This window comes from Dryas octopetala, chromosome 2, assembly GCF_963921425.1.
Source record: "Dryas octopetala chromosome 2, drDryOcto1.1, whole genome shotgun sequence".
Classification (NCBI taxonomy): domain Eukaryota; kingdom Viridiplantae; phylum Streptophyta; class Magnoliopsida; order Rosales; family Rosaceae; genus Dryas; species Dryas octopetala.
The window spans coordinates 32,241,023-32,265,930 of record NC_141367.1 but is presented as its reverse complement, the minus strand read 5'-3'; the positions used below and the strand labels follow the sequence as shown (position 1 = coordinate 32,265,930).

Sequence of the window (24,908 nt, the reverse complement as noted above, 5' to 3'; positions counted from 1 at the left end):
TTAATTCTGGATAATATCTTCGTAGAAGTGGTTCTTGAAAGCATCCATATGGGCCACTTGAAGGCACAAGGCCACAACCAAAGATCCATCTCCATCAGGGCTTGGGAGGATCAAAGAGTCCCCATCAAAATCATGCGTTCCTGGACCCATGTAAATTTCCTTTCCCCACCCAAAATCAAGACCATATATAGGCAGTGTCAACCAGCTCACAACCCCAAGATTAGGGTTTCCATAGAATGGCCCTTGGTCACTCCCTAGGGCATGAAGGTCTTGAAACCTTGTCAAGTCCGGTTGGTTCTTCAAGTTCTCAATGGCTGACCACACGTAATCGTTCGTCACCTTCTCGATGGCCTCCCTTATCCTACTGGCTGCATACCCTAATGGTTTGGAAACCAATTCACCAGCGTGACTTGTGGCAATCACGTCAAACGTTGCGTTCCCCAAGTAGCCTTGGGGCAATGGGGGTTGCATGCGACTGCGTGAGTCAACGCAAACCCCCATTGCCGTAGGTTGTTCTTGTCTATGATTCCTCGCCTTGCTTGCACATCTCCATATGTGTCCTGCCACCGTCTCATATCGGGTATAAGCACGTGTAATGGCCTCATTCTCATTTGCCATCCATTTGAGTTTCTCCACTTGATCTTTGGTAAGCCTCAACATGGCGACGGTGGTCTTCTTCTTCCTCTCCTCGATGTTATCCGATTGGCCAAGCAAAAGTGGGGGATGGTCGAACTCCGAGTGGTGAAGCCGCGGAGTTGTAAGGGGGTTGCCACCAGCAGCCTGCAAGGCTTTTCGATCAAGAACTGGCATCACCCCCAAAGGCTCACCCCTCGCAAGTCTGGCCCACTCAGAAATAAAATGCAAAGCACCTTGCCCATCAACAACAGCATGTGATATGGTCAAGCTAAGACTAACACCACCACACTTGAACACAGTCAATTGGACAAGCAACACTGGAAGCTCATGAATTGGGAGACTGTAGTCTACAGTGGGGATAAGATAGTGATATTCCGGGGACGGAGAGAAGTCTCCCAAGTCCTCGAGTTTGGCATCAGACTCGGCTTCAATGAACCGAACCCCCATGGCGTTGCACTCCAGCTCAAGGCGGCCTCCGCCAATCCAACGCAGCCGGCCGGCTAGTGGATAAAACGCCACCAATGCGCGGCGCAATGAGTCCTTGAGGGTCTTGGCGATGGTGTCATGAGATGTGACCCAGTTTTGGTCAGGTCTGTACAAGTAAATGGTGGGTACGTGAGTGATGGTGCCAACTTGATCCCATTCGGATAGAGTTTGTGAACCTTTCCATGTTGGTTTGGCGGGTTTCAGTAAATTGCAGCCTTTGAACTTCACCACCATTGCTTAATTTGTGTTTAATAACATGCATGTAGACAATGGAGTTTAATTAATGTACTGGCCGCGGTTTTTATAGGCTAGCTAGATAGATGGGGTTGTGACTTCACTCTCTTTGTACAGGAATTGAGGAACGAAAATTATAAAGAAACAAGTTGATTTCATTTGGCTGCCAGAAATGCAGCCAAGTTGGTGGAAATCAATTTCACATGAGCATGGTAGTTTCCCTCAAAAAGTCACAATTTCAGTTGGCTTCCAATGGGAACGCACTGAAGCACTTTGGGTTTGTTAAGGTTTCATGAGGTATAGCATATATTAAGATATAATTTTGATTATTAGGAGCTATGGTTGTGCGTGTGACCAACAAATATGGAAACAAGGAGTTGCCTGCCGAATAAAGCTAGAGGGATGAACGACATTTTTTCTAATATTTTCGTAAATATAGTTGTTTGTCAATAAATAGGATCACCTTGACGTACATAATGCATTAATTGGTTGCACACAAATTGGGCAGAGTTTGGGTGGGTCTCAGACTTATTCACATGTGGATGGCTTCCTAGCTTGATCTTATAAATTCAAACTTTCGAATTGTTGAGTTCAAGTACGTTGAAATTAGACTAACAAACTCCTAATCCGAATTAAGCCCCAATTTGATCGGGTTGGAAATTTATATTGTTTCTAACCCGCCCCATATAGATGGAAATTTAATTTGGGGTTGGGAACGATCGAGTTCAAGTTGAACCACTCCAAATTGCGTGTACTGAGTTTAGATGTGGCCGGGTATGGTCCGAACTGACATGGCTTTCTATGTAATGAATCCATAGCTAGCTTCCCATTGAAAAAGAAAGTTCAAGATTCGGTGAAATTTTTGAAAATACAAATATAGCGCTATAAAAAATACAAAAAATTACCAAACTTGTTACAAAAATACTTTAAGCAGCTATATTTTAACTCTAACTTATATTTCTCTTTGTGAGCTTTTAGTTAATTTTTACTCACTTTCTTCCATTTTACTGCAACTTTCGTAATATTACACATGTATTGTATGTATAGTATATATCTTCATGTTTTTGTTGTATGTCATATGACTCATATATATGATAATGGGAATGATATCGTAATTTAGCCATTTTATTGGGTAATGTTCTATTGTCTAGTTAGTCGTAAGCATCAACCACGTATTCAGATAAAAATCAACTTAATCAATAGTTTGGATTTCCAATATGATCGGCAACATATAATGACATAAACATTTTATGTTGTAAAATTATTTGACAAAGAAACATTTCCGTTCATTTAATGATTTCCAATATATATAAACCCTAAATCCAAAATACTTAATCTGAAATTGATCAAAGAAGTAATGTCATCAACATAGAAAATATAAGTAGATCATGCTAATTCCAGTTATAGCCCTCCATCATGCAATTGCATGCATCTATGTCCATGCGAGTATGCGATCGACGCTGCCTGTTACGATGACGTATTGTCTACTGTGTATGTGTTGGTTCTCAACAATTGCAAAAGTGAAACACTGAATTTTTCTCAAGATGGCCAAGTCCTGCTGAATCTTTCATTTCAACATTTTGCCTTAATCTTTCATTTCTCTGTTAATTAAAAGAAAAAAAATACTGCTTAAAGCTAAATCGATCGACTAATAAAAAGAACTTAGTAAAAGAAGAAAATAAAATTTAGGTAACCTGCAAAAAATTTAAAAGAATCGCCCACCGTGGGGCTCGAACCCACGACCACAAGGTTAAGAGCCTTGCGCTCTACCAACTGAGCTAGACGGGCTCTTGCTACGAACGACAATCCTTACAATTTTATTACAAAAAAAGAAGGTCGTCCAAGTTTTGCTTGGTTTGATTTCTGCTTGATCGGTTATTAAGCAAAATTGGCATCTCCACTCCACACTATTCGATTCTGTTTCCCGGAACTGAACCCAAACGAGGGAACTAGAGCAGACGCCTCCTCAAACCCGCCTCCTTCTATCACTCAAAACTGGTACGTTACCTCTACTTTTAATCATGGGTACTGATTGCTTGTTTTTTTTTTTTTTTGGTGTTTTCTGTTAAAATTGATAATTGGGTGGAAATTGTGTTGTGGTTTCTGGTTTTTTCGGTTTCTTCTTGCTGTTCTAGTCGGTTTCTTCTTGATCTTTGTAACTCTGATTCTTGTTTTCGTTCTGGGTTTTGAAATTTAGTGCTTGATCATTGTTGCCAATGCTGATAAGCCTTTAGTTGTTGAAGCTTGTATAATATACACTAGTACTGTGCTGCATTATTTATTTATTTTGAATTTTGTGGTGACTTCAGCTAAAAGTCCACATTTTGAACTTCGCTCTGTTTGGCTGCAGTGAATTATTCTTTATTATCCTTCTTTGAGACTTTTTTCCAGCCAAAAGTCCACATTTTTAACTTCCTCTCTTCTCCAGCTGCTTCTTCTTCTCCACTCAAGCAACCAACTTCCTTCATGTCCTCTCTATGTACTAATTTCATTCAAATTCTGAGGTCTTTGACATAATTCCTTTAAAAAATCTGAGCTTTCCTTCGTTTTTTTTATTTGACGGATGTTGAAGGATTCAGTGTATTCAGATAGCTTTTATGCATATTGAATCTCCAACGTTTGGGATATGACCATTTTTTATGTAATTTATCAATATGGAGAAAATTTGGTCAAATAAAAAAGGGTTTAATTACTTATGTCAAATTGATTACTTTTTTACTCTATTGCTATATATGCTTACTTTTTTTAATTTATACATGGGGTTTAATTTTTGTTGTTTTTAGGTTTTGAATTTGTGGTTTTAGACCTTCTGAGTATTTGAGTTTGATTTTTTTCAATAGACAGTGATTTTCTTGTTTGCAGAAAATTCAATCACAGTAGCTCAGTTATTGTTGTTGTTTGATAACTTCAATAATTACATAGTTTGGTTAATACAGAAATTTCTTCATGTGCTTCTAATTTTGTTATTATTTATTTCTCTTAAATACAGTCATGGCCTTGAGAACAGTCACAAGGAAGTTAGGGAGTAAACTATTACCCAGGTTTTCTCCTGCATCTCTATTGCACTCGCATGCCACAAGCTTCGGTTAGTCCATCTCTCTCTCTCTTTTTCTATCTCACTTGTGTGTGTGCGTGTATATATATGTATATAGAGATGAAAAGAACTCAATGGTAGTGGCATGTGTGCGGAATATGAATATCGAACTCTGTAGAAACTCCTATTACTATTACTGTGCTTTATCACAGTGAATGTTGTAGTAGTTATTCATGAAGGTCCAGGTTAATTGCCCGCTGGGTATCTGTAATTTACCAAGTGAAAAGAAGGGTTTTTATTTGTATTTATATGTGTTTTGATCTGTATGGGTTTAGATTCCATAATAATTTACTGAGAAAGAATAGTATGGCATATTCTTTTTTGAGAGAGTGGGCTGAGGGATTCATGATTTGGGGAAAAAAGTTCTTATTATTATTTTTTTTTTTTTACCCTTTTCCTTTTCCATTTGCTATACATGAAAAACAAAGCCATTTTATGTACTACCCACCATTACCTTGTTTCATATGCGTTGATTGATAAATAATAATTATCAGTGTTTGATTTGCAGGATTTAAAGAAGTAAGGGAAGAGGAAAAAAGTCAAATGGTTGGTAATGTCTTCAGCAATGTTGCTTCAAACTATGATATAATGAATGATGTAATGAGTGCCGGATTACATAGATTATGGAAGGATAGGTTAGCCTCTTGAAGATATACTTTTGTGATTTTTTTTTTCTTTTTCAAATCAAAAAATTATTGCACTTTTGCTTTATATGTTGTATGTCATCTGCCCAATTTTTCAGATTAGTTTCCAAACTGAATCCTTTTCCTGGAATGAAGCATCTTGATGTGGCTGGTGGGACAGGTAAGCTTGTGATATGCAATTATATCGTTACATTTGTCAAATTATATGGATCATAAGACTTGGGGACACATGTTCATATCAGGTATTTTTGCTGTCACACCAGATAGTAACAAGTAATACTAATAGTACCAACATATTCGGACAATATGATGCTACTGTAGTTTCTGGATTCAATTATAAGCATGAAACCAAGAATACATTTTAGATTTCACCAAAAAAAAAAAAAAAACATTTTAGATGCCACTGCTCCTTGAGGCTGATTTCTGCCTTTATCTCCTTCCAAACAGAATGAATCCCAGTTTGATTTCTTTACATTTTTGAACTTTTGTGTACTTGTGTTAGTTCATCTTTTGGCATTTTTATGCTTATCATGAAATATGAAACCCAGTTTGGGTTGCGGAGGGATCTGACCTTGGGAGTGGGCTAAGGATGCAGTTTCAAAAAAGGAGATACTTTATAAACAAGAATTATATGTTCTAACTTCTGAGAATTGGAAGTTGTTAAGCTCAGGCCAAATGGATTAAACTTGCCTTCTAGCCAATTGACCCCTTCCCATCCCATATTATGGGGTGGATGATGATCTTGCAGGTACAGTACCTGCTGGGTGCACTGCATCTACCAAGTGAAAAATAAAAATTGTTATTCATTCTCCTTTCTGGAGATCTCCTAACATGAAATTATAGCTGCTACATTGCTACATGACAATCTATCTTGCTTGTCTGGGACCTTATTGATCATTTGCTTTGATCTAACCTAGGTTCATTTCCCTTAAAATCTTTGAATGACATATGTCTATCTTACAATTATTTTTATTCTTTAATTAATATTTTTCTTTTGTCAGGTGATGTTGCTTTCAGGATACTCAACAGTATAAACAGCATCAAACGTAGAGCTATGCAAGACGTTCTTGAAGATGATTTACAAGAAGAAACTAAGGTTTATGTATGCGACATCAACCCTAACATGTTGAATGTTGGTAAAAAGCGGGCCTTGGAGAGAGGTAATATTAGTGTTGTGAGCTTTGACTTTTGTTGAATTGGACATTCCCTTGACACATTAGAGAAAAAAATTCTTCTTTTGCTTAGAAATGTAAGATCATGTACTGAACTTTATAGGTCTTGGAGAAGACAAATCCCTCCTATGGGTTGAGGGAGATGCAGAAGCCTTGAGTTTTGGAGATAATACAATGGATGGTTACACAATTGCATTTGGGATTAGGAATGTTACACACATAGAGAAAGTGCTCTCTGAAGCTTATAGGTAAGGCCACAACTTTGTACTGGTTAACAGGTTCTGACAGTTAATAACTAATACATGGCAAACTATTATCATGTAAAATTGGTATATGACTCTCTGAATAGGCTATCACTCCCTGTATATGAATGTGACTATTAGTTGTTGGGCATGTATCAAGACTTAAGTCTAACACATACAAATCGATCATATAGTCAAATGTGGAATAACTTATTTTAATTTATTTTAAACACATGGGCTATATTAATTTCTTTTATCTTTGGATTTAACTCTAGTGATAGGCTTGAATAGTTAAGCTATCTATCATTGTGACTGTTAATTTGGTTGTTAAAATTGGTTATTCGCATGCTGAAGCTTTTAAGAATGAGGGGAAGGATTGTAGGACATGCCGATTGCTGTCAAATTGATATACTTATCATGTTTGTTTTTATGGTCTGGTTAATAGGGTACTAAAACGGGGAGGAAGGTTTCTGTGTCTTGAACTGAGCCATGTAGAAGTTCCTGTATTCAAAGAGTTGTAAGTATTCTTGACACTATTAGTTAGGTTGAATTCGCACTTGATAAACCTGAGGCTTGCCAATGTTAGAATTTCATTGTAGTTATCACTGATATCATCACCCTCATCATCTTTGTTCACGCAATATCATAGTCTTACGGTCTACTGCATAGTTCTTTTTCTAAGTAATTTTAAAGAATGGTTTCCCCTGTACTTATGCTGTTATGGAAGTTTGACAACCCAGCTGCTTACACAAAATGTTATGTTGAAGTTTCTTATCCCAAAAAAGAGAGGAAATACTTTCTTGAAGTTAACGTCGGTTCGTTTCCTCCCTTTACAAAATACATATGCATGCACACCAGAACACAATCATGTGTGTGTATCATTTAACAATAACACAAAATCTTGTGCACTCGAGCTTAATGAACAATATCTTGTCCCATTGCTCAATCTTTTATTGTACAGATTTGACCAATATTGTTATGCTGCAACAATGCACGCAGAATAATCATGCAGTGCCAACTGCCACATGGTGTCACAGTGTTGCTCACTGTAACTAGAGCAACATCACCCACTAGATTATTTATCAATGTTGACTATTTTGCCAGTCTCTATTTGATGCACCCTTATTTTCTGTCTCATGTATATTATAGGTTGTGTGTTTTAAGGTTGCTAATTTTCTCATGCAGCTATGATTATTATTCATTCTCAGTCATTCCCGCCCTAGGAGAGCTAGTTGCAGGAGATAGGGAATCTTATCAGTACTTGGTAGAGAGTATCCGTCGTTTCCCTACACAGGTTTTATTTCAGCTTCCATACTTGAATATTTCATTCCAGTTTACTATAATTTGATGGAAGGATTCTTGCACCTTGTCAATTGGGATGGGACAAGACCTTAAGTTTGGCCATGATTTTGCCTAGGCACCTAAAGGCAAAGGATGCATTTTGCCTTCCATTCAAAAAAGTTAAAAAAAAAAAAAAAAAAAAATTCTGGAACCATTTCCTGAAAGGAATATATTGCCCCTACCAAGAGTCGGACATGAATAATATGTTGTAGACAAATAAAAAAAACTGTAGAAAGTTGAATTGCTCTATTAGTGTCATTATGTACCTTGCGAAATTATTTGTTTTGACTGTTTAATTGAGGTGCTGCTGAGTTCTTTTGCTTGGATAATTGTTTTGTAACTTATATATCCCTTTACCATTTATCTTAATTGATGATTGCAGGAGACATTTGCTTCGATGATTGCAGATGCAGGTTTCCAGAAGGTTGAGTATGAAAACCTTGTTGGAGGAGTGGTTGCGATTCATTCGGGGTTGAAATTTTAGTAGTGCATATTTATTTTGATCTCGAAAAATCTCAAAAGCAGCTTATGCTCTAACAATTTTGGCAGTGAGGGTTTTGTTTTGACTCCTTTCAAATCATATGTAAGAAATAAAATGGGTGATAAAATGTTTCTCTAGCTGATATAAAATTCAATCGATTTTTTTGTATATTGTTTACAAATCCTTTCAATGAACCACAAAAAATGGCTTCTTCGAAATGGTAACCAAAGTCATGACTGAAATTACAGTAATCCGGCAAAGTTAGGGATAACAACCTTTTCTTTTGTTAAATTTATTCTCTTTTTTAATGTGGCAGGAAGGTGTATAACACATTAACACCATGTATCCCCTCACAAATTTTATTAATTTCTTCACTTTCATACTTGAATACTTCATTCCAACATGGGATGGGACAACACACAAGTTAGGGCAGTTTGGTATTGCTGTGAGAAAAAACAGCTGTGAAGTAAAACAGCTGGGAAGTAAAGTTAGTTGTAAAGTAAAGCAGTTAAGTGTTTGGTAAACTATGTTTTCAAAAGTGCTGTGAGTGCAAAAAACAGTATCAAAGTGTTTGGTAAATGTTAATATAAAAATACTGTGACTGTGTATAATTATTAAAATAGACATGATGCTGAAAGTGCATTTCACTTATTTGTTTGGTAAAAATAAAATGTTTTTTTTTTACTTGTTTTTGAAATTTTTGACTACAAATTTTTATTAGTATTAATTTTTCTAAGAACAACATTATTAAATAAGTATGCCTATTATTTTTTAGGTATATTATAATTTTATTCGTATAAATAAAATATCATAATTAATTATCACAATATAAAATATAACTAACAATTGACATATTTTTTTAATTTAAAATAAGCAAATGAAAATTATAGAAATCAATGAGGGTATTATAGGTAAAATAAAATATTCATTGTTGTTATGAATCACTGTAGCTTTCAAAATTACTTAAAAACCAAAACTGCTATAGGTGATTAAAAATTGTCATCCACATCAGTTTTTGGGTCCTCCACCGCAATCTCAAACGGGGCCTTACTCTGTTTCGGCTCAGCAGAGGATGCCTTGTTCTTTCCCTTTTTTCCTTTGGTGTCTGGTCCCTGTTGTAATGAATTTGTTTCGAACTTTTTACAGTTTACCGTATCAATTCGCTTTGATAGAACCTCATTTCACAAACACATGCCCTTCATGATCGGGTCTTCTCAAATCATACATTGATATGGGATTAAGAAAAATCATAGTTTTTGACAATGAGATGCTACGCCATTGTCATTTTGGTATATTGGTATTTGAGGGATTTGATGCGTCTCCCAAGTCGTACTTGCATCTACAATCGTTTAATTACAATATAAGACAATTCATTCATTAATAGTTTCCTACAAATAAGACAATGCCAACCAGCAAACTATGATGGTTGTCTTGACTAGCATGTCCAATGGTGGTTAGAAACATCATATATAAAAAATTAAAAATATTGAATCCAACAAGTTGGTTTGGTCTTCAACTTGAGAGCGGATGGCAAGATCAAGAGTCTGCAAACGTATCAAAGTACCTATGCATGATGGCAACTATCGTATGTTACTATAACGGAGACTTAAAATTCTCGAGTGGATTATATTCTAATATGAGAAATTTGAAAAATTAACTTAAATTGAAGTCAAATATAGACTTTTAACTTTTTTAAATTTTTTTTAGAGATTTGATTATCGAGTAATGCTCGAACCCCCCTTGAGTAGTACTCGAATTTTTGATAAGAGTTCGAGCACTACTCAAAAATCAAATTTCTAAAAAAAAAAAAGGGTTATTTAAAGAGTGCTGCTATTTGCACACCCTTTTTTTTCTTTTTGCACACACTTTTATTCTACACACCCCCTATTTTCTCCCAAAATTGAAAATTTCTCTTTAACACACCCCTCTAATTACCCTAATACCCCTATTTTATACATTTCACAAAATTTCTCACAACACACCCCTTCACCCACCACACCCCATCAACCATACCAAAAAAAAAAAAAAACACACAGCCACCTCCCTCCCTCACCCCCGACCACCTCCCTCCCTCTCTCCTTCCCTCACCGACCACTTCCCTTTCTCTCTCCTCCTCGCAGCACTGACCTCTCTCTCTCTCTCTTTCCTCCCCGCAACACCACCCTCATATCTCTCTCTCTCTTCTTCCGCAGCAGCACCACCGAACACCATTAAAAAAAAAATTTCAGTTCAGCAGGTTCGGCGGACCAGTGTCGAACTGGGCTGTTTCGTTCGGCACTCATCCGCCGAACAATCCTGTTATATTCGGCGGATGACTGCCGAACCAAACAGCCCGGTTCGGCACCTGTCCGCCGAACTGTCGAATTGCATATATTTTTTTTAATGGTGGCTGGTTCTGGGCTTCGAGGTGGAAGACGAGGTGCTGCGGGCGGAGGTGTAGCAGCGTGTGGGCGGCGGCCAAGGTTGACGGTGAAGAAGAAACATGTGGCTGCCGAAGGTTCGGTGGGTGGCTGCCGAAGGCAACTCGAATGTTCGGTGGGTGGCTGCCGAAGGAAATCGCCGGTTTCGGCGAATGGCTGCCGAACGAACCCGCAGGTTTCGGCGGATGACTGCCGAACGGCCTGCGAAGCTCATCCTTTTGGCAGGGACTGCGGCGTGGTCGTGCGAGCTGGGCAGAGCGAGGTCGGGCATCGGCGGCGTGGTCGGGCGTTGGGGCTGTGCGAGCTTGGCATGGTGGTGGGCGCGGGGAGGGTGGTGCAGCAGGGAGGAGAGAGAGAATGAGAGGGTAGTGCAGCAGGGAGGAGAGAGAGAATGAGAGGGTGGTGCAAGAGGGTGGCGCATGCAGGGGGTGGTACTGCGCACGGTGGCGGTGCTGCGCCGGTGTGTGCAAAAAGATGGGTGTGTACGGGGGGGGGGGAGGGCCAAAGTTGTCTTTTTCTTTGAGTGTTTTTTTTTTTTTTTCAAAAGGGGTGTGTAAAAAGAAAAAAGAGGGTGTGCAAATAGCAGCCCTCTATTTAAATGACAATCAAAATGAGTTAAATTTTCAAATTTCTCTTCTAACTTGAGTCGACAATTTTACTTTTCTCTCCATATTTTCAACTTTCAAAACTCTGAGAAATTTGAAATCTTTGAACACCAATCCTATTAATTTTTCACTTTTTGGTATCCATCCATCATATGGACTAAAGTATGATAGTGATATAAGGTAGCCATCTCTTGATGGAAACAATTTATCTGATTCCTTGTCCAAATAAATGGCAAATCTTCCAACTTTGCCAATTGCTTCGTTTATATCCCAAAAATTAACAATTTGGAGGAACTTCGACGGAAATTCCAACTGGTTTAAGGATTGAACATTTTTTACGGAAATTCGGATAGAATACAACACAAGAACAACATGTATTAAAATTAGAGGACGACATTGAATTGAATGAAAATATATTTATTAAACATTAAATTGATATTTGGACAAAAATTGAGGGACTATTTGTAATAAAAAATTTTTAATAATAAAACTTAAACCCTAGAATCTACCCGTTGCCAATCCTTAAACCTCCAATACAACCAGAAAGAAGAAAAGAAGGAAAAAAAGCTTAAACCCACAAAAGCCTTCCCGTCACTGTACCTACCCAAACCGAGCCAAGCATTGCGAGTCTGCAATCCAATTGAGGAATTTGTTCTTCTTGGCGTTTTCCAGATTTTGTTTGAGAAAAGTTTCTGTCTTTTATCAATATGGGAAAGCAATCAGGCAAGAACCCAGGTAAGGTTTTGTTTGGCTGCCTCGAAAGTGAAGGAAAAAAGGACCATATTAGCTTTATTTTGTTACATGTGTTAGTGCTTGACCTTATCAATGGGTGCTTCTGTCCCTTTTTTTGTTAAATTATCTTGGAAGTACAACATATATGTATGTGTTTGTATGTAATTTTTTTTTTTTTTTTTCAAAACTCAAGTCTGCTCCTTTGCTGCAACTGGGGTGCTGCTTTATTTGGTGGTTTTTCTACTCTACTGGTCGAGTCTTACTCCCAAGAAGTAATTCATTTGCTACATACTGAAAGTGACTGTCTTGCCATGGGAGGCCCATGGGTGAACGAATTTCAAGGTCTCATGGCTAGTTTTAGATTGATTTTGTATTGACATTGTAAAAGGGTTTTTAATATGGAAGCCCATGTTCTTGCAAGGCGTGCATTTTCTTGTATTGGAGAGGAGGAGGTGTGGACTGAAGAAGGTCCACACTGGCTTTCTGATGTAATTATTCAGGATGTACCTGCTTTGCTTTGTTGATTATTGAATTCCTTGATTATATAAAAAGAAAAGTCTGCTCCTTTGCCTAATTAGGCCTGTTTATTTGCATTGCATGCAGTAGATATACGTGTTTTATGGTTCAAACAAATTCAGGGTTTAATTTGATATCTTTGTTCCTCATGATTTAATAGTACTATAATTCAACCTCTTTTATATTTTTATCTTAGAAGCTTCTGCCTTTCACTATTACTCTCCATTTTTGCTTTTATTTTGCTCTTTGTGTATATATATATTTTTTTCACTATTACTCTCCATTGAAGCAATAATATCGGAAGACAATTTTTTTTCTTTATCAGGAATGAGGAAACGCAAAATACCCAACAAGTCTTACACAGGCAGGAAAAGTCATCGTGCTGAAGAAGAAAAGGTTGTGCATAGCCCCTCACCTACTTCATCAGGCATGTTATATATTTTAGCTTTATATTGTTTTGAAAATTCTAAATTTGTGTCAGTTTTAACTTTTAATAATAAACTTTCCTTTTTAGTTTTGATATTCGGTTTAAGTCTCTATTATTGAAGTTGGAGATAATGATTGAATGGCCACTGTCTTTTATATTGAAATTCAAGATCTGGGTAATTTTTTTCTAATACAGGGGAACAATCAAAGGAAGAATCTAATGGTGTGGCTTCCGAAGAAGAAATAGTTTATAAAGAGCCATCAATGTATGATAAATTGTTAATGAAACTGGGCTCATCTAGTAAATCTGTTGCTGCTGCATATAAGCAGAGGTATGGTCTTTTCAAAGTCCCAGAGTTGTTTTCATTTTTTAGCTTGTACTTCTGGTCTATAATTGAAAGAAATTGTGTGCGTCAGTCCTAATTGTACATAATTCAGTGAGTTTTGCATTGTTTAAGTTTGTTTTGGCTCTTGGGTGATCATCACTTATTAGTTGTGCTGTGCTCTATTTGGCTGAGTTTAAGGGTGGCATGTGAATTGTTGTTTATAAGGTGTCTGGGTGCCTCTAGGACTCAAGTACTTCGTTTAGGGGGTGCACTTTGGATTTGACATTTGTAACACTACTTAGTCCTCCATAAGTTGTTGGTTTCTTTACTTAGCAAAAGTTAAAAAAAAAAAAAAAGTTGTGCTGTCTTCTGAAGTTCATTATGTGGTTCTATTTGGATGCTTGTTTGATGAGGTATGTGAGCATTTTGGTGTCTTAGAACTTTGCATTATATAAATTCCAATGAATTTGGATTCACAATAAAGTTGGATGCTTGTACACTTATGTTGAATTGATATAAGTGGTTTATTAATAATTAACCTCTTTTCTAAATGCTCTTTATTTTAAACTAGTTGATTTACTTAAGGAACTTACAACTAACATTTTATCATTTGCTTCTTTTGTGCACAGGAAAAGACAAGAAGAAGGTAAAAGTGACTCAGAAGAGTCAGAAGAGTCAGAAGAGGATGAAGATGATGGAACTGAATCTTCTAGTGAATCAAAAGAACTGGACGATGGTGAAGAAGGTAGAACATTTCTGATTTTCTATTCTAAAATGTTACTAAAATCCTTTTTTTTTTAAAGCATAAGAAACCGAAATCCCATAACTGAGATTCATATAGTCATATATTAATATCGTTATGGAAAGGAATACACTATTGCTGTGTGCATGGATGTTTAGTTTCATTTCCATCTCCTATACAATAATGAATTAAAATGAGGTCTTACTTCTGGATTATATATATATATTATTTTTCATTGGGATCCTGTTGGTGGTCCACTCTAATTTATGTGGGGATGTAATGGAGTGGTGGTCTTGGGGTTGCGATTCTTCCTCAACCTCTTTCTTTCAGGGACCCAAACATAGTTTCCTCATAAGTATCAAACTACTGCACATAGATTGAAAGATGTTGCAAGTAGTAATTGGATTTCCTGGTTTGAGAAAAGGAAAAACTATTCTAATATGGGTGCTGCGTTATAGATGCTAGTTGACATCCTTTGCACAATAGAAGAGCAATTGAAGAACAAAATCATTTTCACAATTGAACGACACTTGATGAATTCTTTTCGGTTTTGAGGCTGGAGAAAGCCATGCTTTTGTGATCATGTTTTAGTATCCACCATTGACCTTTTGTCTTGTCCTTATTTGTTATCTTGTGCCACACTGCATATTATTTCATTCATTTACTGTACTTACGTAGGAGTTGACGACGATGAATTTCCTATGAAAGGAAAACTCAAAGACCCTGAAATGTCTGGCATTGACGATCAGAGTGAAAATGCTGAAACTGAGGATGAGCAGGAGACCTCTGACTTGGATGGCCAGGAGTCCTCTGCCTCAGATGTAGAACAGGATCTGGGAATCAGTTGTCAATCTGCTGTTGAAGCATCAATGTGCTTGAGGTGCATTTACATGAAATGTCTTGTTTATTTAGCTTTTATGTTTTCATCATGCATTGACATTGTCAGTGTGTGTTGTTTTAAACTTGGTGTAAGTCACCATTATCTTTGAAATCTTAAACTGATTGGAAAGGCCCCAACAGTCGTGAGTTATGGGATGTGCCAATGGAATATTGGATGAGGGAGAGTCACTTGAGATGGTTTGGTTGTAGGAATAAAAAAAGAAAAAAAAAATTGGTGTACGATGACTAATGATCTGATTGAGAATATCACCTTAGATAGAATTGGATAGCCAAAATGAATCCCTGTAGTTGACACCATTTAGTTGGAAGTAGGGCTGAGTTATGTTTATTTATGACACTCTCTCTGTAAGAGTTTATTTTTTAGCAGTATATTTCACAGTTTCTTAGGAAAAGAAGAATAAATTAGCAATTCTGTATGGTTACCTGCTGTCTCATTTGATTTTATCGAATGAGTGGATAAAGCACAGCTGAAGCTCATTTCAGTGAACATAAACTGGGTAAAAATGTATAATCCTTTGTGCGTTCCTTTGAAAATCAGAACGATAAGAAAGAGGAAGTTTCTTGGCTAGTAAAACTAGCTTTTGTTTTAACCATGGACATGTGTTTCTTGGGTGAGGATGGAAAAAGGAACCCTTACAGTAAATATGGGATTTCAACTGTGAACGCGTTCAGAAATTTTTTCCTTTGTCAGTAACAGTAAGTAATGGGGGAAGACAATAGAGGTGGTTGTGAATGTGTTGCAGAAAAAAAGTGTTCTGTAGTTTGCTGGTTGGATGGAACAACATATTGACTGACTAGAATTCATACCTGGAGGGCTGGCTTTGTTGTTTTCAAGATTATACTACTAGTCTACCAGTAGTTAGTGTAAGGGGTTTTTGATTCTTGATACAGACAAACAAGTGTTATGCTTACACGCACACATATATATATGTATATTGGATAAGAAATGAGAACTTCATAGAAAGAAATAGGGAAAAAAAAGTACAAAATATATGGACAAGAAGTCCATTCAAACCAAGGCACCTAAACAAAACAAGCAGCCACACTAAGTACAAGACCAATCAAGATGAATCACACTATAAGGACCATCCCAAAGTGCTTAGACAATGACACCCACAAGGAAGCAAGGAATCTAATTCTGTCGCACAAATAAATCAGCTCCTCTTCCATATCTTCAAAAGTTCTTCTATTAAGTATGATGCTTATAAAATCCTATGTATTTTTGTTTTTCTGTGCTTTATGATTATGGATTTTATGTGAGAACTTTGTATGTCTTTCGTGCTGGTACTTTTTTAAAATCTCAGGTTGTATACATATATACATGTAATGTCCTATTATGTCTTTCATCATGCAGTTCCTTTGATATACACTTGGGGCACAAGTTAACAAAAGTAGAGGTTGAGAATCTGTCAAAAAAGAAATGGACATATGAGTGGGAGGTCCCTGCTGTTGGGATGTCAAAGGGCAAGTGGGCAGGAACGGGAGAGTGTTTCATAAAAGTATGTCTCCCATTTATTAATCACACTTTATATTTTGTTTTATGCTCTTTGTAATGCCTTGAAAAGCTCTAGACATGATCTCTTTGCATTATTCTTGTTTTTTTATCCATTTAAGGGCCTTCCAGCCTATGGGCTACAAAATGGAGGTAGCCCTCCGGCCCCTCTCCCATCCCCATAAATCTCCCAACCCTAGTGGAGGTGGGAATCGATCCCAGTTTCTTGAGAAATGCCAAATTTGCTAGCTATCACCCCTGATCTTCTTTCTTAATCATTTTTTTAGTGCTCTCCTTATTAGTAGAGGGAATTGCTATTAATAACTGAATTAGTACTGTGTGGAGGACTTGTAGTTCTATTGCAAAGTTGCTGGAGTATTATGGATTATCCTCCTGGTGCACATTTTCATTTGGTTATTATACTCTTAAGTTGGCAATGAAGTTTTGATTTTTATTGTTTAACTTTGGAACCGCTGGTTGCCTCGTTTTTTTTTTTCCCAGTGCTTGCTCTGTTCCATTTTGGTATAAAATAGAAGTGTAACCCTAGCAATAAACAAACAGAAGAAAAGAGAGAAACAATAGGATCAAAGTTGGACACCTTACCCATCACTTCCTGTATTTTATTTTTTCCTTTGAATAAAATTTTGATGTTATTAAAAATATATTTAATCACATGGTCCATGTCTTTCCTTGGCATGCTAAGTATAATCTGCATGCATTACAATCCTAGAGGTGGTTTTGGTTTATTTTATTTTTTGAGAAGAAACAGATGAAGTTTTATTGAATCTGCTCCTGTCCTGCAGTTTGCACTATTATATTCATATATTGCAGTTTCTTATTTTGAGTAGTAAGTGGCGTATTTCCTAATCCTATATTTCAATTATTTTTTCAGGATGTTAACCCCAATTCTGGTTATGATATGAAACAAAAGTTGTATAAGCACTGGTTGGACGTATATAACACATCTGGAGGCTGTGATTTTCATTCATCTAGACAAAGATTATTCTTCTCCCTTTGTAAGTGTGCCCAATATGACTTTCATAGATTTCTTGTAGTCGGTCCCTAGTACTTGGGGAAATGGCTTGTTAAGTTTTGTTAAAATTTTGTTTGAGTTTGATTGTTTAATAAAGTAGACTGTCACTTTTTGTATTATTTTAGAAGCTTGGATTAATCCCGACACATACGTGATTATTCCACTACTTGTTTCTTTTCTTTTCTTTTCTTTCTTTTCCCAAAATTTTTGTAGTAAGTTAGTTTCTTGACTTTGAAATTATAGTATGGGTTGACTCAATTTGGATCTATTTTGTGGTTATGTTGATATCTACATTTCCCCCAGTCAACAGCTATCGGGATATATTGCAGTGCAACAAGAAACCCTTTTATCACAGAGGCTCTGAAGAAGACTCAAGTGTCATGGATGCATACATTATGCATTGTGTACGTGCTTGTCCCTATTCCTGGAAAGATTTCAAATTTTTTGTGTTAAATTTTAGATCTTTTTCCTCTTCTAATGATTATATAAAGTAATATTATGCAGCTGAATCATGTCTTCAAAACTAGAGATCTTGTAACGAAGAATGATGCAAAAGTGGCAAGGCATCAAGAAACTGCTAAGAATGAAATGCTTAGTGATGATAGTTTCCTTGATCATGGGTTTACGCGTCCTAAGGTATACGAGTGCTTTCTTGTGATGTGCTTGTTATCATAAAGTGAACTTGGATTTTCTTTTGTTGGATCTCCAAATCTGAATATAGTATGAGTTTCACGATTATCCCATACGTGGATATGGTAGCGCTTTATATATTCAGGCATTTACCAATTCATATTGGAAATTACATACCGGTGCCTTTGTGGCTTATTGGCTTTGTGTAACAACCAAAGTCCAATAGGTTGCAGGTTCGACTGGTAGAGATAGGAAACAAAATATTGGAAATTACATATTATATTACAACATGTTTGGTATTTTGTTCCGTGGAATCAAATAACTCTTTGTAGGTTATGGGTGCATGTGGCTTTTTTCTTAATTGCGCTGAGATTTTGGAAATCACACCTTTTAGGTGGAATTTATGGTCCCAAATTTCACATTTTTTTCGCACACCGAATTTCAAGATTTCCTTGTTGACTATACCAAACAAGGAACTTAGAGATTGTCATTTCCCAAATTCCAACTTTTCCTGAATACCAAGTTTAATTTTTTTATCCAAACACATTGTTATAGTTTTGAGAACTTATTTCCTGAAATTTAGAGGACTAAATTATTAGAGTTTTCAACTCTTGGGTTCAAACTTCCAAGATACAAAGGATTTTAGTTTTATATTATCTGAATTCTGTGATTTTCTGCTGTTGGATGGATACATTATAGTCCCTAGATCGATGGATCTTAGATTGCCTGTTATAGGTATTTAATTACATCTGCAGCATCTGCTCATATTTATAGTTGATATTGGAGAAGTCAAATTTTCTTAACATCAGCTATGTAGTTGGTGTATATCCCGTTGTTACGTATCAGCTATGTAATGTATATCTTTTGAACTTGTTTGTGGTCGTATATGGGATTTGTGTTATATAGTTATTTTTGTTTTCTCAAGCTATGAAATCCTGGCTATTTTTTATAATTGTTGCAGTTTGATTATATTTTTCATATTTGTTTTCTCAAGCTATGAATGTTGTAAACTTATAATCATCATGTTGCTTGTAAAGTTGTATTTCTAGAGACTTAATAGTTAGTACACATATCTCTGTTACATGGAGAATAGCAGATATCTACAAATTGAGTTACTGCAGTTTGCATGCCTAGTGAAGAGCATTTGTTTTAATTATGTTCACCAGGTTTTGATCCTATTGCCAATTGCGAGCATTGCACTTCGTGTTGTTAAGAGGCTAATACAACTTACCCCTTCAGCTCACAAGGTATTTCTTTTTTCTTTCTTTTTTTTTCCTTTTGATAAATTATCCCATGGTTAATCATTCTCTTAAAAGTGGTCTCTTGGAAATCCTTTTGCAATGGCATGAGTTGCGTTATTGAATTGACTAGGCTCATTTGTTGTTATTTTTAGCCTGCTCTTAACTGAGCAAAGGATTTATTACAGTTCTGTAAGATAGGCTATTAATCATGTTTAGATATGGTAAAATTAGTGGCTATAATGATAAAATGGTGTTGATGCCCATTCTGTGTTCTATAGAAGCACAAGGCTAGAAGAATTCGGGGTGTTGTAGTCATGAGTATAGTGAGTGTAATTTCTCATGATGGATTTACTAGAGTTGGCAAAGAACTATCTCGGTTTACCTTTTAAAGAGGTTAGAAGAATAGCATATTTGAATACCAATTCCAGCTCTTCCACATAATTTCAAAAAGAGTCCATGTAACAAGTACAGGGTAACTTCCTCTTCACATATCCATAGGCTTTCTCCAGCAGGTCTCTAATTTAGGAAAAACATAAATTAAGACTCTAGAGAAAAAAAATCTACTATGCAGGGTTCCAAGTGAGACTTCTGTGATTGTTGAGGTTGTTCTTAATGGAAGCTACATAGCTACATTCTGGTGCTTGAAATTTCAATTTCGAAGTATTCATGTTAGCAATCTCTGGAAACCATATATAGGTTGCTCAAGAAGTTTTCAACCTTTTTTCTCAGATTTTTTGCTCGTTTTTTCTTCATGAATCATTGCATAAAAATATCTACATTATTATTTTTGTGGGTTTTACTTTCTTGCATTGATAACATAATAATCTTATTTTTCTTATCAGTTTATTAAAGAAAAGGAAATAAAATTATTGAGGGGGTTATCCTCTTTTAATATCATATGACGGCTTTATCAGGTTAATGTAGAGCACATGGACCGATTTTCAAGAGAATTCGGAACTGAAGAGGTTCATGACAACGAGGACGAAAAAGAAATACCCCCAGGTGGCAAGGACTTTGGAAATGTAAAACCTCAGAAGTCTTCAAAACCTGGTGACTTTCAAGTACTTTTTGGTGGGAATAGCAGGGATGACTTCATGGTTGGCGTCAAGTTCACTAAGTAAATTACTTAAACTTATAATGATGATGATGATGATGACCTATTTGTTTTTATAGGAAACAAGAAATTTATATTAAAATTGGAATAATGAGGATGATGGCCCATTTAAAGAGGATGATGACCCATTTGAAAATTCAATAGTAAAAACAATTGGATAAACTGTTGCACTTATTGTTTCTTTACTAAGGGTATTGTGTAATCTTCTATGCAATGCGGAAAATATTAAGAAAGCACTGTACTAAGGGTATTGTGGATAAGGGGCTGTGTAAAGTCTGCCAATTTCTCATGGAAGGCTGAACACCTGTGATATGGTTCAGTGCAGAAGACCTTCTTCTTGTTTATCACCTCACTGGTGCATGATGTGCAGAAGAGAGGCGGAGAGTTTGGAACACCTAATGGTGCAGTGCCCAGTAGCTTTATCTTTATGGAAGAGGCTGTTTAGGAAGGGTGGGTTGAGGTGGAAGTTTCCTGTTTCTTGTTCTGCCTTACTGTCAGAGAGTTTTAAGTTATTTGAAGGGAAGAAGAGGGGAGTGATGCTGGGGAGATGTGCGGTGATGCCTATTTTGTGGGTAATTTGGATGGAGAGGAATAAAAGGGTCTTTGATAATGCTAGGGGGGAAACGGTGGATAATCTGTGGGACAGAGTCCGGTTTTGGGCTTCTTTATGGGCTTCAGTCACTCCAATTTTTCGGGATTATTATTTTTCTGTAATTTGTCTAATTGTGGGGGGCTGTTGTGTATTAGGGAGTTTTTTCCTAAACCTTTGTTTGCCTGGATCTGTTATTTTCTTAGAGTTTGTTGTCTAGGAGCTTGTAGGTTAGTGGACATCTTGTTCACTGCTTTGTATGTTGTTCTGTTTCGTTTTTTTTTTTTTTTTAATAAAAGTGTGTTTCTTATTAAAAAAAAAAAAAAAAGATTCAGCTATAATCATTGTATTCTTACTGTAAATGACTATCATCTGCCTGATTGGTTGAATTTGGTCATTTGTTCTACCTCTGAAATTTTAAACTTCTGTTCCCTTTCTGATTTTACAGTCTTATGCTAATTTTTATTGGCATTCCTGTCTTAACAGAGACGACATAGATTAGGATTTCAACACTTTTTTCATAATTGTTTTTGTAGGAGGAGCATAAAGTTGTACAGTGATTTCTATTCCTCAGATATGATAGTTGCTTCTGCAGTTGGCTTGTTGAAAGTAAGTAGTTAACCTTTCTATTATTAAAGTTTGTAATCAGATTTTTTTTTAAGGAGACTTGTAGAAAAACTACTACTATTTACAATATGCGGAGAACCTTTCCGTTATTAATATAATGCCAGAAGTCCAATTTTTGTTACGCTTACATTTGCGTTTCTCCAGATCATTGATTTTTCTTTTCCTGTCTGGTACTTTCAATATAACTTAATTGTGTAAAGAGTAAAATTCTATCAATGCTTAAGGTAAAAGGCTATCTGTGGCTTACAAGATCACCTTCGGCAAAATAGTATTTATAAAGTAAAGTCTGAGGTTAAAAAATTATTGGCACTCAATGATTGGAACAGATACAGTACAGTGATGGTAAATGTTAAGAGGCAAAATAACAAGATATTATTGTTTAAAATTCTGTGTAACACATATGGCTTCTGTAAGTTTTGGCATGCCTGGAACAATTGTATTACTTGAATGTTTAATATTAGAGTTGATTATCCAAATCTCCCTTATTTATCCTGAAATTATGCAGATATGCTTGTATTTTCAAAATTCCAATCTTTTAGATCCAAATAGGTGGGCAGATTTAACTAATTATTCAAAACAACGCATGTCACAACTGCCATTGCCATTGCCATCCAGACCCATTCTGCGACCCCTTCAACCAAACCTACCTCCGAAGCCACCTACCCAGATCACAACTCATGTCTCAAATCCTTAGTAAAATAAACCACCCAATCTTCCACCAAACCTGCAACCCACACAAAAACACTCACCCAAGCAAAACCTTTGAATCCCACATACATGAGGGAGGTCATTCTATTTTGAGATAAGCCAGGGAGATTTGGAGAAATTCACTGCTAATAGTTGAAACAAAAACTTTTTCCAAATAAGGAGTCTGGATTTTTTCTATATATTATAATATGGGAGGTCTGTCTTTCGTAAAACGTTTATGATTGGCTAACACTTTTTTTCTATATTATAATGGGTGTGGACTTTATATTTGCAGAAAATTGATGAAGCTAAATTGAATAAGGATAAGGACGTCGACTATCTTTCTTCTATAGAGGTAATTTCTTAAGTAACCTGCCACTGTTTGGGAGTATGTTTCTATGCTTATCATGGGTTTTTAAAATGCTTCTGTGATTCTGTTCCAGTTAGTGCCTTAATGGAGATATGTTTCTTTGATATGGCAGGTTCTAATTATTGATCATGCAGATGTTATAACGATGCAGGTAAACATTGTGATCAATTATCTAATTGAAATATATGTTAATTGTGAAATTTTATATCTTGGCTTTTCTTATAAATATCCAGAACTGGGACTTTTTGAAGTCAGTTGTTGAAAAATTGAACCACATACCATCTAAGCAGCATGGAACTGATGTCATGCGTATAAGACAGTGGTATGTTTTCTTATCAATCTTTTCCAACTGATATGGTCATTTTTTTTGTGGTATGTGGTTGGCCTGAAATTTGTCCTCCTTATTGCCTCCTCCCTCACACTATTGGTAACAGAGTGCTTCCAATACTGCCTATATTTTTGTGAAAGTTTCAAGAAGTTCAATACCTAAGAAAATGTTGTTTTCCTGATTGGGTAGTTAATTGTGAAAGTACTGATTTGTATCACATGTCACATATATTGAATTAACAATGTTTTTCATGAGTAGGTACCTTGATGGATATGCATCTTTTTATAGGCAAACAATACTTTTGAGTTATTATTCAAACCCAGGTAAGATTCCTTCTTCTTCAAAACAGAAAATGTAGTTGATAGATTATTGATGGCAATTTTGCCATCTTTTGCTTTTCTGTGAATTCTTGTATACTTATGATAAAATTAACTTATAATAAAAAATAAATCAACAATATATGCAATAAAATTAAAGGTCAATGATTACCTTGGTAAATTGATGTATTCCAGTTCTTGATCATTCTTTAATCTTGATGCTTTCTTATTGCAGATATAAACAATTTGTTCAATAAGCACTGCATTAATTACCATGGGAAGGTGTGTTTAAAAATAAACAGTGAAAGCATAGTTTTTTAGGATTCATAGAACTTGCAAGTTATAAAATACTGATTTTGTTATATCTACAGGTAAAGTTGGTACATGAATATAAAGGAGTTCTTCCTAAAGTGGTACTTCCAGTACGCCAGGTATGCCTCACTAAGCTTTCTTTTCGCTTAATTTGGTGGCGGGTTTGTAATATGTTTCACCCACTGAGTTGTGTTAATGCTTCTATTATTTCAGTTTCTGTACTACTCCTCCTATCTCTCTTTTTGCTGACATTGGATATTTGAGTGGTTTAGATTTGAAATGAAAACATTGAATCAAGGTATATTTTTTATTTATGATTTTGGGTTCATTGGGTACCTGTTGGGACTATGCGTTGCATGACTTGTAGGTAGCTCTCTCTCATCCCATAAACTCACTCATACCTGGTGAAGGCATTATTTGATCCAACGTGCCTGATATGACGCCAAAAGAACTTTATCTGTTAAGCTAGATGGCTCCTTCCAAGGTTTCATTTGAATCCATATAGTAAAAGAATCTCAAAACAGGATAGAAGAAGTGTCTGTTTTTTTCCTTTGTGTAATTTGAGTACTTGTCACATTAGGTTAAGTGACTACCTAGAAAAACAATATATAGATATATATTGTAATACTCAGTTGCTTTTTAAAATGTAAGGTATTAGGGTTTATTTATTTTTATTTCTGTCTCAGCTATGTATCTGGTTGGAAGTTGACTTCATCAGCTAATGCATTTTGTTACTCTTCAACCTTGCAGATTTATCAGCGATTTGGTGCAGATTCAATAGAACAGATTCATGATGCTCGTTTTGAATATTTTACTACAAAGGTTTGTTGTGCTCTCCCAGGATAGTTCGTTGTAATTAATTTAAGAGCAAATTACAATTTAGTACCTCAACTTTATATGTTGTTTCAATTTAGTACCCCAACTTTGAAAACTAGCAAAAAAGTACCTCAACTTTCATTTTGTATCAATTTAGTACCCCAACTTTGAAAACTTGCAAAAAAGTACCTCAACTTTCATTTTGTGTCAAAATAGTACCTCCGTTAGTTTTTCTGTCAAAATAGCAGGGGTATTTTCGTCTTTTTCTTAAATTTAAAAAATAATAATTTTTTTGAATAAAAAAAATTTTAAAATAATTAAAAATTAAAAAAAAAAAAAAATTTTGTTCCCTTCC

The 24,908-nt window shown here is 35.9% G+C and overlaps 3 protein-coding genes and 1 non-coding gene across 7 annotated transcripts in view; 2 read left to right on the top strand and 2 right to left on the bottom strand.

Moving 5' to 3' along the window:
• On the bottom strand, positions 1 to 1,356 carry SHT (spermidine hydroxycinnamoyl transferase). Its single transcript, XM_086231284.1, has one exon. The coding sequence runs from the start codon at positions 1,354 to 1,356 to the stop codon at positions 1 to 3; it is 1,356 nt and encodes a 451-aa protein (XP_086087410.1).
• A 1,715-nt stretch (positions 1,357 to 3,071) lies between these two features.
• Positions 3,072 to 3,144, bottom strand: TRNAK-CUU (transfer RNA lysine (anticodon CUU)). Its single transcript has one exon. It is a non-coding gene; the product is annotated as a tRNA-Lys (tRNA).
• Positions 3,145 to 3,203: 59 nt separating this feature from the next.
• LOC147295819 (S-adenosyl-L-methionine-dependent methyltransferases superfamily protein) lies at positions 3,204 to 8,500 on the top strand. Of its 2 annotated transcripts, none has more exons than XM_086232779.1 (9): positions 3,204 to 3,354; positions 4,346 to 4,441; positions 4,959 to 5,085; positions 5,193 to 5,254; positions 6,096 to 6,254; positions 6,370 to 6,514; positions 6,954 to 7,025; positions 7,694 to 7,802; positions 8,232 to 8,500. In XM_086232779.1, the coding sequence occupies exons 2-9, from the start codon at positions 4,348 to 4,350 to the stop codon at positions 8,331 to 8,333; spliced, it is 870 nt and encodes a 289-aa protein (XP_086088905.1). In that variant the 5' UTR covers positions 3,204 to 3,354; positions 4,346 to 4,347; the 3' UTR covers positions 8,334 to 8,500. The 2 variants fall into 2 exon arrangements, with proteins under 2 accessions (XP_086088905.1, XP_086088906.1); XM_086232780.1 differs by lacking the exon at positions 3,204 to 3,354 and adding an exon at positions 3,761 to 3,860.
• Positions 8,501 to 11,877: 3,377 nt separating this feature from the next.
• The window catches only part of NOF1 (U3 small nucleolar RNA-associated protein), a 16,271-nt gene continuing 3,240 nt past the window's right edge, over positions 11,878 to 24,908 (top strand). For 2 of the 3 annotated variants that reach the window (XR_015120359.1, XM_086232003.1), the window contains exons 1-19: positions 11,878 to 12,090; positions 12,929 to 13,030; positions 13,226 to 13,361; positions 13,985 to 14,100; positions 14,776 to 14,977; positions 16,352 to 16,496; positions 17,382 to 17,505; positions 17,826 to 17,926; positions 18,027 to 18,158; positions 19,319 to 19,399; positions 20,308 to 20,510; positions 21,633 to 21,705; positions 22,706 to 22,765; positions 22,893 to 22,931; positions 23,014 to 23,102; positions 23,367 to 23,431; positions 23,661 to 23,707; positions 23,797 to 23,856; positions 24,488 to 24,561. Coding sequence is in view for 2 of the 3 variants with exons in the window: in XM_086232003.1 (XP_086088129.1) it covers positions 12,063 to 12,090; positions 12,929 to 13,030; positions 13,226 to 13,361; positions 13,985 to 14,100; positions 14,776 to 14,977; positions 16,352 to 16,496; positions 17,382 to 17,505; positions 17,826 to 17,926; positions 18,027 to 18,158; positions 19,319 to 19,399; positions 20,308 to 20,510; positions 21,633 to 21,705; positions 22,706 to 22,765; positions 22,893 to 22,931; positions 23,014 to 23,102; positions 23,367 to 23,431; positions 23,661 to 23,707; positions 23,797 to 23,856; positions 24,488 to 24,561 (1,877 nt within the window). In the remaining variant the exon portion in view is untranslated. The remainder of the gene's footprint in view (positions 12,091 to 12,928; positions 13,031 to 13,225; positions 13,362 to 13,984; positions 14,101 to 14,775; positions 14,978 to 16,351; positions 16,497 to 17,381; positions 17,506 to 17,825; positions 17,927 to 18,026; positions 18,159 to 19,318; positions 19,400 to 20,307; positions 20,511 to 21,632; positions 21,706 to 22,705; positions 22,766 to 22,892; positions 22,932 to 23,013; positions 23,103 to 23,366; positions 23,432 to 23,660; positions 23,708 to 23,796; positions 23,857 to 24,487; positions 24,562 to 24,908) is intronic. The other variant, XM_086232004.1, reaches the window with a different exon arrangement.

What these genes read in the sequence shown, in the direction of transcription:
- SHT (XM_086231284.1), bottom strand. Translation starts at nt 1,356, where the DNA reads ATGGTGGTGAAGTTCAAAGGCTGCAATTTACTGAAACCCGCCAAACCA.
- LOC147295819 (XM_086232779.1), top strand. Translation starts at nt 4,348, where the DNA reads ATGGCCTTGAGAACAGTCACAAGGAAGTTAGGGAGTAAACTATTACCC. An exon ending in CTCGCATGCCACAAGCTTCG is followed by an intron (nt 4,442 to 4,958) that starts GTTAGTCCATCT and finishes TTTGATTTGCAG; the next exon opens with GATTTAAAGAAGTAAGGGAA. An exon ending in GTTCCTGTATTCAAAGAGTT is followed by an intron (nt 7,026 to 7,693) that starts GTAAGTATTCTT and finishes TTTCTCATGCAG; the next exon opens with CTATGATTATTATTCATTCT.